Source organism: Haliotis rufescens, unplaced genomic scaffold (assembly GCF_023055435.1).
Source record: "Haliotis rufescens isolate VD_foot unplaced genomic scaffold, xgHalRufe1.0.p SCAF_4, whole genome shotgun sequence".
In the NCBI taxonomy this organism is placed as follows: Eukaryota; Metazoa; Mollusca; class Gastropoda; order Lepetellida; family Haliotidae; genus Haliotis; species Haliotis rufescens.
This window is the reverse complement of record NW_025964112.1, coordinates 43,676,199-43,690,100: the sequence shown is the minus strand read 5'-3', so window position 1 is coordinate 43,690,100 and position 13,902 is coordinate 43,676,199. Positions and strand designations below refer to the sequence as shown.

At 37.2% G+C, this 13,902-nt stretch overlaps 1 protein-coding gene across 1 annotated transcript in view; it reads left to right on the top strand.

The window, feature by feature from the left end:
• LOC124135913 (protein OS-9-like) overlaps positions 1-13,612 on the top strand; it is a 69,751-nt gene extending 56,139 nt beyond the window's left edge. Inside the window, exon 16 of the mRNA XM_046501596.2 lies at positions 9,343-13,612. Coding sequence (XP_046357552.2) covers positions 9,343-9,468 — 126 coding nt within the window. The 3' untranslated portion in view covers positions 9,469-13,612. The remainder of the gene's footprint in view (positions 1-9,342) is intronic.
• Positions 13,613-13,902: the final 290 nt, after the last annotated feature.

The window sequence follows — 13,902 nt, the reverse complement described above, 5'->3', positions numbered from 1 at the left end:
ACGATGACGATGATGACGACGACGACGATGATGATGATGAGGATGATGATGACGATGATGATAATGACGATGACGATGACGATGATGACGACGACGACGACGATGATGATGATGATGATGATGATGATTTGATGATGATGAATGTTTCGACCAAAATAACATGTTCATGTGTCCGTTTGTTATCAATATCTTATAGACTAACAGTTAAACTTATGCATGACTCTCAAAATGATATACAGTGAGGGAGAAAGATAAATTGTATTCAATGTAATAAGCGCCCAGGGCGCTCTCAAAATTAGAAATAGGGGGCACTTATTGGAAAATAATTTTGGTGAAGAAAAAAACAGAATTGAAAGATCGTAAATTTTGTGGTTTGGTGAATGCAGCATACGACCGCTCTCAGTATATTACCCCTTTAGATATAGATGTCTCTTACAAATAATGCTACCTGCATACTTGCACATATTAACTTACATATCTATGTATTTGTGATAACTTAACTCCACATTAACGACGAGTAAAAATGATCGTCGACGCCCATTGTTCCTAACAGGAAGTACGGATAATCAGTAGGTAAAGTTGAAAAATAAAATATAAACATCCGCTTTGTGTTTGTGATTTTCAAACATTACCTTATATTACTTACCTTATTTTTCGGTGAATGATGATGATGTATTTAATGTTTATAACCACTTTTTTTTTGTAAAATCAACTGGAATAGTTTTTCTCAAAACGTGTTTACCAGTAATTGTTGTTATTGAGTTGGCTATGGTGCTGGTCATGACAGGCCACAGTTTAACAATCGATATATCCAGCTTGTGAATAAAAATACTACAACCACCTACCCAAGATTAATCTATAAATACAAATATCCTAAAAAGTACATCTAGTTTTTAATTTATCATCATTTTCAGAAGTAACATAGCTTTGCATAACAGCACTGCCACGGGCTAATTTGCATATCATGTGACCAGACTTTTCTCTCATTTTTAAACAAACCCTGAAATCAGAACAGATTGACGTTTTACATATTGTTTTGAGTAACTATTTGCTATTAAAACTTTGACTGTGAGGTGCACGACAATATATGTTTATGCATCAATGTGACGGTATAGCTACCTCTCTGTATAGCTTCGACGACCGCACGTGATGTAAACAAATGAAAAGTACGCAAATGGAAATAGTTCTTCGAGTTTTGATATATTTTCATGTTAACCATGACAAATGTCTACCCTGATGTAAGGACTCATAAAAAAAAGAAACAGAAGACAATAAGATCATTGTTGCATTGATAAATATGAGTTGGTGCTGTCGCGGTATGTGGTAAAGCGGGTTCCACAGAACGGGGTGAACGGAAGTTGTAAGTATCGTAGGGACACGATTTCTCAGAAATTTTGAATGAAATTAATAAATAGATTATAAACATAAGTCCAGATATACAATGAACACTTAAACAGTGTAAGAAAGAGGTTAACTTCCTTAACTCAAAGCGGAATTGTTGATATTCTATTTCCGATGTCATATATCCGCCTGAAATGATACTAAAGAAAAGGTCTGTGCATATTGTACATGAAAGATATATTAATCCAGAATTTAATTGCCCATAATTAAGGGTGCGCATAACACACGAGTGTGTTTTATACTCGAATAAGTAAGTTTTTTTGTATACTGATGAATTGGAAGGGGAGCTTATTTGGATTGTTCACTTGCCAATATATTAGCAAATATCGCCACTTATGAGAGCGGGACGCTTTTTGCATCGAATATGGTATTCACAAAAACAAGACATTTTCCACAGCTTTTTCCAAAGTTGACACATCACAATGATTCTTCAAACGGTGCTTGACCACCCTCAGAATGTCATCAATGGCCACATGTTGTATGTGAAAATAGGTCAGTTGGTCAGCAGTGGTCAGCACAAACCGTCCAGGTATCAGGGACATAGCAATCCGCATGCAAACAGAAGGTCCCTGTTGGCTATCAACTCTCTTTACTTGCGTCTTTGTGAAAAATCCCTTTGGCTGTGGTCAGTTTACATCATGACACTGACATTATGAGAACAAGGCTTCTACAAGTCGTCAGAAAACTTAGCAATTAGATGGCAAACGTGTCTAAAACAATGTATTTTGGATGAAGGCAGTGAGTGCCGAAATTGACAGTGAATAAGTGAGTGAGTGAGGTTTTACGCACCTTTTTGCAATATTCCAGCAATACTATAAATCTTGAAATTAATGTGAGCGTGAATTAAAAGCGAAAAATGCGAGTGGTCTTTGCTCGCATTATTAAACATCGCATATCAACAATAAGACATTTGGGATAGCAGAAATTCCAACTTAGACATACCCTGAAAACAAACAACTATGTATTCCACATCATTGTTTATTGAGCAGCACTTGTTACAAGTATATAAACAATGTCATTCAAACACTAATGACATCTTGTGAATTGTCACTGCTTGGGTCAAGACAATCACTTATGTCATCACTGATCACATCTGCAAGTCCAGACAGACATCACCCACGCAACATGGTGTCTTTGCTCTTTGCGACTGCGTCAAAGGCCGACACGAGCCAGCACTCATGTATTGTTTTAGCTGGAGTACTCTACTCAGCACTAATAAGCGGTGCTATTTGGTGTGTGATTGGATTAATGTAAGGTTGGATTAATGTGACGATTCTCCTGTAAACCTGACAGAGGACATCTTTAGATATAAATCCACTGATGCTTGAGAGGAGGTGGGTGTCGCATTCATACTGAGTCGCATTTTTGGCTAGGGATCAGCAGTCGCATTCTTTTGGAGACGCATTAATTTCACGATTTACAGTATCACGTTGGGTGACACCAAGAATGGTCCTGTAGTGTAGGGTGCTGCAATTCCATATGCTGGAGTGAGTGAGTGAGTGTGGTTTTACGTCACTTTTAGCAATATTCCAGCAATATCACAGCGGGGGACACCAGAAATAGGCTTCACACATTGTACCCATGTCGGGAATCGAACCCGGGTCTTCGGCGTGAAAAGAGAATGCTTTAACCACTAGGCTACCCAACTGCCCCCCATGTGCTGGAACTGGAATACTGTTCAAAGTGGTGTAAACTGATTCACTTATTCCCTCTTATATTGGTCTCACCAACAGAAACTTAGATTTGTGAGAACAATTCTCCCAGCAGCAGTAGGTCCATTTCAATAATAATAATAACCTTTTTTTTGTGTCAAACAAATTGATTTTTTCCTGGGAAGAATGTAGCATTCAAATTCTATGGGAAATATGGCTGGCTTATTGTCCTTTTTGTCCTAATTACCAAACCTATAGCAGTTTGTGAGTGTCTTGTAACAGAACATGTGTCATATCATTTTGGTTATTTTTGAACATGGTATAAGAATGTATTGTATAGTTTTGTGTGTTAAAAATGTGTTTGAAATTGTCTCAAAACAAAGACACAAAGTGTCATTTTAAAACACATATGTTTTCACAGGTCTAAGAGCATGCATTTTTCTGGCTTGTAAGTCAACTTTTAACCTCATGCCAAAGATATGTCTGTCAGGAACCTTGGAGCAATGATTCCTGTTGACATACATGATATCCATTTTGAGAGAAGTCAAACGATGCCAACTTTGGCAGGCATTGAATCTCACTCAAACACTTTGAATTAAATTGAAAACATACATTGTTTTGTTCAACTTTTGTTCAATAGTTGACATTTTTGTTTCGTAAGACACATGTTGGTATCATATGGATATTAATGGGATTGCCTCTTTGCATGCTTAGTTCTATTCTTTACATCACATGGTTTGTGTTTTTGTTTAAATTGGTGAGGAAGTTTTAAAGGCAGCTAAAAGCTTCAGGCAGTGTCAGTTACAGACCCCAGAGCGTATACCCAATAAAACAACAACCCCATTCCATCCTTCATCCACTTTTCAGCCTGTACTCATCCATTCTCAGATCTAGCTCCGAAAAATTAAGACTTGGGGGGTTCCTTAATACCTCAGACTTGAGGGTCCCTGAAAACCTCACACTTGAGGGTTCCTTAATACCTCAGACTTAAGGGCTCCTTAATACCTCAGACTTGAGGGTCCCTGAAAACCTCACACTTGAGGGTTTGCAAATACCTCAGACTTGAGGGTCCCTGAAAACCTCAGATTTGAGGGTTTGCTACTACCTCAAACTTGAGGGTCACTGAAAACCTCAGACTTGAGTGTTCCTTAATACCTCAGACTTAAGGGTTCCCTAATACTTCAGACTTGAGGGTCAGGGTTCCTAATACCTCAGATTTGAGGAATCTATTATTTAATCAGATGCATAACTTTATTTCAGGGACTATTAGTTGGTCTTCTTCAGGCATGAAACTATACTTCATCTTTTAATTCACAAAATGATGAAGCACTAGTGTAGGATGATGTACTAGTGTTATGTTTTAATTCAAAGTGTTCAGTGGAGATTCCAGGATGCAGCTGGAGTCAAATAATAAATAAATAAGTGACAACTTAAATGGATCAGATGGGCAGGCTCGATTATTGCATGTCATCATAACCTGATGGTGTGGGATATTACTCATAATGTCAATCACTGGTTTGTCTGCTTCTGATTGATTATTTCTGCAATGATGTATCTGCAGTATTGCTGACTGTGCTAAACTCCCTTTGTTTAAGAACACTTTGTTATCAAACGTTGAGTGTTCAAGAAATGCAGTTTTATTTCAAATTATGCTAAAAAACAACAGTAAAATTAAAGCTTTGGAGTGGATGTCAAGCATATGGTATAGGTAAAATATGAGACTATTTTGCAACTTTAACCACTAATCTGAAGCCCGAGTCTAGTTAAATTCTGTTTGGACTAGCTCAGCTATTAATAGTCCTCATGATAACGCTAAGCTACCCAGAAAATGATGCAAAGAGCCAAGCTTTGGGTGGTAGTATCAAAACCTTTTAGCACAGACTAAGGCATGATACCCTCAGAAACACAACGTTGTTGACCCAACAGGAATCATTTTCAAAATAACTGTTGATCTGTGAGATGTCCTTGGCTCACATTCAGAACTAAGTCCAGTCCATGTTTGACCTGGGTTAGGAATGGAACGTCTAAATCCCTTGTTTTGGTGATCCTGGTCAGTTTTGTTTGTTGTAGATCAGTGTTGTCCCTCCACTGACTGCTGAAAGGATATCTGGGCCTTGTTCACCCCAAGTGGCTAATCTGCTCACTTGGGTTCCTTGTAGTAGTAGTTTATTCAGTAGTATGGCCACATGGCCTAAAGTACAATTTTACGTGAAAAGATAAGTGGTTACACGAGAGTTTGTAATTGAAAAACATGTTTTATGAACAAAGCAACAGATTTAAGGAGATGTACATTTCTAGTATTTAACAAATTCACCATTGACTGAGTGCTGGTAAAGCTATAATGAGGTAAATACCTTAATACTTGAGTACTTAGGACATATAAACATAATATGATACCCATCTTCAACAGAAGCTAAATTACAATATGTACATAGAGTATCGGATGCAAGTTATGTTAAGATATTCTAAATTTACAGAAAACTCTTCGTTGCTTTCAATCCTCAAGGTTATTGATGTAAGATTCTGGTTCAAAGAGAGATACTTTCATGGCACTGTAATGAGATAAAAAGTTAGAATTTGTAATTGCATCATGCCAAGTCTGGATTACTTTATACCGTATTCAACGTAATAAGCGCCAAGCTCTAATAAGCACCCTCGGCGATATTTGCTAATATATTGGCTAGTGAACAATCCCAATTAGCAACCCTTCTGACTGATCAATGTACACAAGACTTATTTATTCGCATATAATATGCACTCATGTCTTATATGCACCCTTAATTATGGGCAATTAAATTCTGGAAAAATATATCTGTCGTACATAAACATTTCAGGCTGTCAGCATAAATCACGAAATTTATCTTTCAACTCTTTTTTCACCAAAATAATATTCTAATCAGAGCCCCTTATTTCTAATTTTGAGAGCGCCCTGGGCACTTATTACATGGAATATGGTAAGTCTTGGTTACTTTACATTTAAGGACTGTCAGGGTACTGTATTATCACATACTTTTTGTCTGGAATAGTTACAAAATTTAAAATTTGATATATAGCAGAATTTAGTGAACTAATCTATTTCACCTCAATAATATCAGGTTCTACTTATATATGACTTTATGTTTAATAAAATATGATATAGTTTGCCTTGAACAAATCCAGACAACTTCCCTGGCAACATTGCTGTAGTTATTTATGCACATTCTGCAGTGTCTTTCATTAATATAGGGCAGTGGGATGACCAAATGGTTACGTCTTTGATCATCATACCATAGGTATGTCCTTTCAGGAAGGCCCAATTTTTTATTCACCCTCCCTCCCTCACTCGACTCGTGAAGATCAAGGGTAGAATAGGTCTTCAGCAACCCATGCTTGCCATAAAAGGTGACTATGCTTGTCGTAAGAGGCGACTAACGGGATCAAGTGGTCAGGTTCGCTGACTTGCTTGATGCATGTCATCGTATCTCATTTGCATGGACCAATGCTCATGATGTCAGTCAATGGATTTTCTGGTCCAGACTTCATTACAGACCGCCGTCATATAGCTGAAATATTGCTGAGGGCGGCGTTAAACAACAAACAAACATTCCCTCACTCACTTCTCCAGTGTTACTGACTGCCTCAGGGTCTAGAGAGTGGAAGGTCGGGGGTTCAATCCCCAGCAGCATCATACCAAAAGACGTCAAGAGATGGTCCTTGTTGGTATCCTGTAACGGCAGGCATTAAGGGGTTAAAACAAGGACTGGGCGACTAGGAGTTGGTAAACTTTGTCTGAGTAGGGTATTCATGTTAAACCTGCGGCATTGCATTAGTCCAGACAAGTACCAGCAGCCACACTCACACATGCATGCCCACCGCCATATAAGTGTAATAATCTTGAACACCATTTCACCTCGCCTCAGGGGGCACGGGTGGCCCAGTCGTCTAAGGCGTCCCTTGGGCACGCCAGAAACCTATGATTGTGGGTTCGAATCCCGGTTCGCCCTGATAATGTTTCTAGGTTTGTCAGCACCATACCCGTGCTTGCGGGTTTCACTGAAGTGGTAAACGTCTGAGACCTGCATCACTTCGGGCTTTCCTCCCACATTAAAGGGGCACTGATCTAAAGTAATTCCCCGGGACTGGTTGTTGCCTTTGTTATTGTTTTTTCCCAGTGAGTACCCGGATGTATAGCAAAAATCTAGACTAGTTCGCGACCTCTGCTGCGCCATTCGTAAGCGCATTGGTCACTTGTATGGGTAGTAATAGGGGCGTATGGTCACGTTGATCAACAAAATGAAATACACTTTTCGAGATAATAAGGAAATGTAAGTATATTTGTGGGTAGCATCGGTAATGGTGACGAAGTTTTGATAAGTCACTTGCTTGGTAATTTGGCGATTTTCGTTTACACTATTTTTACTTGCAACACAAAGTATATATTTCACCTGAGCATTGTTTTTTTATTGTGTGTATATTTTTTTTACAGTCAAAATGTGTAACGTTTTAAATTTTATTAAATGCCTCAATATTCAGTTATTTTACAAAGTGACTGAAAAACATTTCCATCTGTATTATTATGATAACGAATTCCAAACATTTTGATCTTTAATGTCATCACCAAGAGACTGAAAATGTTACGTTAAAATGTACATTTCTATGTTGTTTGGCTTCTGATCCTACATAATAATCTGTTGTGATGTTTTTAGGCCCTTTTGATCGTCTTAATCAATTTTAGTCAATCTGGACAGATGTTTCAGTCAAAATGACTGAAATATTTATACATTTTATAAATTGCCTGAGAGAATCACATTTTACAAATTGACGGTAATATATACACGCTCACAAAGGAAAAGACTTGTGAAAACAACGTCTATCGCGCATTGAAGAATTTCTCAACCAAGACGTAGAGGAACAAGAACGAATCGGTTCAATGCTACAGCAAATGAAGGAAAACAAAATGCAAATATCATAATTACAACCTACCAAATTTATGTGTATAAATTTTAGGCAGCTTCCTTGTTCGAGGAATGTATCCGTGAATATCCACACAAAGGAACAATATCCCACTTGTCTGTAGCTGTACAAAGAAACTTATTCGATGTCACGTGTCTCTGTAACAATCAAATAATTTAAAAGATATATATCGTTTCTGGATATTATAACCCGTGTTCGTTTCTCAGCTGATCACTTACATTGTTTCAAGTGTTTCACATCGGTGTCAAGTCTCAAGGGTCGGCTGAGAAAGCCCACGTGACAACTATTTTCATAACGTCCACGGTTCCTAAAAAATCCATTGAGTGATAGATAACAATGAGCAAACAATCAACGTATTATCAGTTAAACCTTTGAACAAAGTATGTTGTTTTTACATCGACACTTCACGCCATGATATGAGTGTATTCCCTTTGTTTTAGTAAACCTAGACATGTAGACACTCACTTTTGACATATCCACTGTGCAAGATAACAGTGATTAATCAATCAACGTATGTTCTGTTAATCCTTTGATGACTTGGAACAGAAAAAGTAAATCAATTGATCATTCACCTCTTGCCGGGCTGCCACGTGCATATTACATAACACACATTTCACGTCACTTCAAACCTGGATTTAGATTGAATAATTACCCCAGACACAATAAATGCCAAATGGGAACCTTTGTCAGGTTATCTAAGTGGTGCTACCACTAATTGTACCTGTAATAAATTCATTAACTGAGCATCAAGTGAATGACGACAAATACACAAGTGTAGGGTTATACCAGAAAACGTGGATGACAACAAGGGAGTAGTAATCGTATTATCGACGCAAGCCGAAATCCGAAAATGCTTTCACTGCATGGATACTTTTTTAAATTATTAAACTATAACCATCTGGGGTATTTCCAAATGACGACATCCGATGAGCTCCACCGTTCTTTTTGTCTGTTTGTTTAGGCTGAAGAAATTAATTAACATGCGCCCTTTGTCGAAATCTTTATAGATCACAGTTAACCAATCAGTGTCCAAAAATGCGTAAAACAAATCTTGCCTCCAGTTTATTTAGCTGTCCTTGCAGAAGGTAGCCCAGTCTCTGGTCACGCTCAGTTGCGTTGCGTATCATCCGGGTACTCACGGGGGAAAAACAATAACAAAGGCAACAACCAGTCCGGGGAATGGCGTTAGATCAGTGCCCCTTTAAGCTGACACGCCTTGATATAACTGGAATACTGTTAAAAGCGACGTTAAAACCCAACTCACTCACTCACTCACTCACCTCGCCTCACCTCCAGTGCTCCTGTTTTCACCTCCATGTATTTTCTCCTATTTCAGGGTGGAACAAATGAAGCCTCCAAAGAAGCAGCAAGACAGCAACAACTAGAAGACAACTACAATAATGTTTGGGGACAAGGTAAAAGTAAAAAATCAAAAAGTAGTATTATTGACAAAGGGCAATAGTATCATAGTAACCTGAAAGATTTCTATATTTTCTATGTAGAGGTAGTTTCCTGGTATTTGGATGTTTGGTGCAGGTGGTTGTGGAATACTTGCATGATATTACACCACATGACCAAGTGGTATTCCATGCTGTCACTTATTGTTTCCTGATCTGACAAATTAATGAATATCAATGAAAATGGGTAAATTATTGGTTCATAAAATATCTTAAAGATTTTTTGTTTGTGATGAATAAGATGTATTTCTCATTTTGTTCTGCAGTCAGTATTAGTATTTTCATTCAAACATTTATTTATGAAAATAAACTTTTTGCTGAATATTTTGGATTTTAGAAGTGCTAAGAACTGAGTGACAATATTTTGCAAAACCAGTGCAGTTATTCCAATCTTAATTCTGTGACCAGTTCAGTTTCAGAATTTTGCAAATTTCAGCTGGCCACAGTTTAGGCTAGTTGGTCAAACATTGTTGACTTTTTCACAGAGTGACAGCTTAAGATACAAAAAGTTGGAATCTTGTACATAAAATTGGAATCCAGTGCAAAAAGTTGGAATCCAGTGCAAACATGAAATTTGAGTTAAAACATTTCCTTGACAGTGCTTGAAAATGAAAAAAACAAATTAGGCGCATGCAGTTCATGAGAAACAGGACATTTATTTTAGCAAGGCTTATCTGATTCAAAGAGTACCATTCCAGCATATTCTCTTGAATATTAGCTGATATAAAGGGATGGTAGCACCTAGGAGCGTCTGTGTCAGATTATACAGTTTCTGTGTCTTTTTTATGTGTTTGCTGTTAAATGAAATGTGTGCATAATGATTATCATGAAGTCTATTGTGGACATGTTTGAAGGATGTAATATTGTGTGTATGAATTAATCAAAGCTTGGAGGTAATCCAAAGACAAATAGAATTAGCCAACTAGTGGTTGTGTAACCAAGGCAGGTATGTCGTTATCTTGCAAACCATATTGATATTGATAAGGTTGAGAACTCAACTTAAACACCTTTGTTGACCTTGAATAGCTGCAAGATTACTGATGCAGTGTGAAACAATAATCACTCACTTAAACTCCTCGTGTTGGGATTTGGATTGATCTGGGTTGGACCCACCATGATATTGCTGGAATAATGCTAAAAGCGGCGTAAAACCGCATACTCACTCACTCGCTCACTGGGTTGGAAGTGGTCTTCAGCATCCCATGCTTGTCGTAAGAGGCGACTAACTGGATCGGGCGGTACACTAGTCATGCCGTAGTTTGAAAGCAGGGTCTGGATTGCAATATTGTTTGTGATGACCAAGGTGATAGCCATAGATCATGAAGTCGTAGTCATCATGGCAGGTAACCACATGACACGGGGTGCTGCCTAGTCGTGGTCTACACTGATGCAATACCACACTGCATGTTTATCTGACGACCCCTCTGTATATTGTGTGAGGTGAAGCTTAACCGATCTTTAACTGCCAAATCTAAATGAAATGGGTGTTTTTTACACAATCAGATGGGGTTTGGCCTCATTTAGAACTGCCTAGATTCAGGAATTTCTATTTCATCAAAAGAAAACCCACACAGAACACAATTATATTCCTCTATGGTCCTTACTTTCTGATGTATACATTATCCATTACTGTATAATCCCAATGCCTTCGTTATTGACATTCAGAACTTGACAATTAAGTTCATTTAAGAAATATTTGGAAAACTTGACACTGAGTAACTGATTAGGAAGTTCACCTTATCCAACGTGCTGTGGAGGGATATCAGATCTTCATACAGAGAGGTATCGTATCAGAGTTAGATATCTGATTTTAGCTTGATTGTCTCTTGTCAGTCTTCTGTAGGATGTATCCTTGCCGTATCTTAACCCATATGACATCTAATTCCTTATCAAGGACTTGCCATAAAAAACTGGCTTTGGTGTTGTCAATACAATCAGATTCATCACAAAGTAGTGATACATGTAATTTTTGTAATATTTTCATAAAATCATTTTGTATATTTTGAGGGTTTTGTATATTGTGCAGTGTTTAATTGTCAAGGGGGTCCCTAGATTCTGATGCTTTATACGAGCAAACCTTCAGACTCCAGGACTATCCAGTGACTGACATCATTTGAATTGCATAGATCAATGCTCATGATGTCAATCACTGGATTGTCTGGTCGAGACTTGAATATTTACATACCACCGTAATATAGCTGGAATATTGCTGAGTGAGGCACTAAACAACAAACAAACAAACAAACAATTAAACAACCCTTGCACCCACCTTCCTTTTGAACATTGTTCTTTGATGCACATAGGTTCTAGTCAGATAATTTCAGTTGTTAATGTGTACATAGCTTGTTATTGGTGTACTAAGTTAAGTATATGTGTGTTTAATGTATGTAGTTTGTTGGCTTGCTAATTTATTTTTAGGACATTGGTGTTTCTGATGAAGGAGTTTACAATATCAATATTAATCTTTAGATGTGGCACCATAACACACCCTCTGGTTTCTCTGAAGTAATGGGGGAAATATTGTGAAAATTACAAGTCAGAATTTAGTCCAATACAGGCAAAATTATTTTGAGTTTACAAAGTGTTTTAAAAAATGTCATCTTTAAAACTTATGATTGTCAATTTGGCATAGATATTTCGCCGAATTGTTCAGTCGCCATCTCATCATGAAATTTCTTGCATATATAAATCTAGAGTTGTAGCCTTAATCTTTGATATTCAGATTTTGCCCCAAATATCGACCTTTCTCTTACGAGAAAAAAAGAAAGAAAAGCTTGCAGCAGACAATGGTTCTAAAGTCATCCATTTCGTTTAATTTTTCTTCTCCCCCCCCACCTGCTGCAGGTAATATTTGTACAAACATTCCATGATCAAGTTTTTATTTTTTTCCCCCTCCTCTCCATTTTTCTTGAATGATAATTATTGTGAACAAGGTGCTGCTGACTTGTGATTCACAACATGGTGTTAGAACTTACAAGATACAATCAAACAAATGTTTTTTTAACTGAAATAATCATTGAACTTACAAGACACGATGATATGACTATATACCAAATGTTTTTTAAGCTGACAAGACACAAATGACTGAAAAATATCTTTTTCTTGAATTATGAGATACAGTCAAACTGCTTGGTAATAAATGTGCTTTTAGAACTAACAAGACATAATCAAAACTTCAGCTTGAATAACCAAACGGTGTTTATGAATTACACGCCACACTCAAACTACTGAATAATGAAATGTTTTTAGAAGGCACTGATAAACAGAAACACATTCACTTTTTGACAAACTTTGTGATTCTTAGACTCCGGTTTCATGTCAAAATAATTAATTTTATCTTTGTTTGTGGTCCAGATGGAGAACTAGAGTATTATAAATACTGTGTTATTTGTTCCCAAATGTGAATTCTAATAATGTGACTTTTATGTCCGTATCATATAAAACCTGATATAGACCCCATCTTGTATATAAAGAAACTCGCCAGTAGAAATTGAAGATAATTTGCCCAAAATATTGTTAGAGAATATTTTTTTAGTTGTATGATAACTGTTATGTTTTTGTTGTAACTTTCCAACAAAGCGTGTGGAGCACATCCCCTGCATCTCTTTCCCCCCCCCCCCCCCCCCCACACTGGATTTCTACACTTGTCTTTTGAAGATTTTGAGAACTCATTTTGCTTTGACCTCCTAATGTAGTTTTTATGTGTGTGGAATATTACTCTATTTTTTTATAAGATAAGAGTAACATACCAAGTTTTATATAGTGAAGCATGTCATTTTATGTTCAAGCGTGTGCAAAGTCATACGGGCAGTAAAATGCATTGATGCATATGAAACTAATGTTATTCAGTGTGGGAATGCCAAAAAATATATTTGCTTCTAAGGACACAATTTATGATTCTAATACAAATCAAAAGTAATACATTGCCAGTTTTTAGACTCTATCTTTTTTAGTTAGATCTCCAGTCACCCATTTTGATGTTAAGAGATGGCTTTGAACAAGATGAGGCAAGTCAGGAGATTGTTTGTATTGTAACATAGTTTATGATGCCCAGTGTTGGGATACTGCAGACAGTGGTTATACTTGGTGTATCAAGTGTGACGACTTTGTTGTTCAGTTAATTTATTGGAATAAACATGTTGGTTACAATATTTTCTTGTTCTTTATTATCATATCACCTTCAAAATAACATGGTGCACTTTTGAGACAAGATAATGTAGGGTACGACTGGCCCAGTCATCTAAGGTGCTGCAATTTGCAATTTGCTCTTGGGTTTCACCGAAGTGGTAAACGTCTGAGACCTGCATCACTTGGGGCTTTCTTGCCACATCAAGCTGACACAGCATCATATAACTGGAAGACTGTTAAAAGCAGTGTTAAACACAACTCACTTACAAAGAGTGAATGTTGTTTTATCCAGTAATATCACGGCAGGGGAA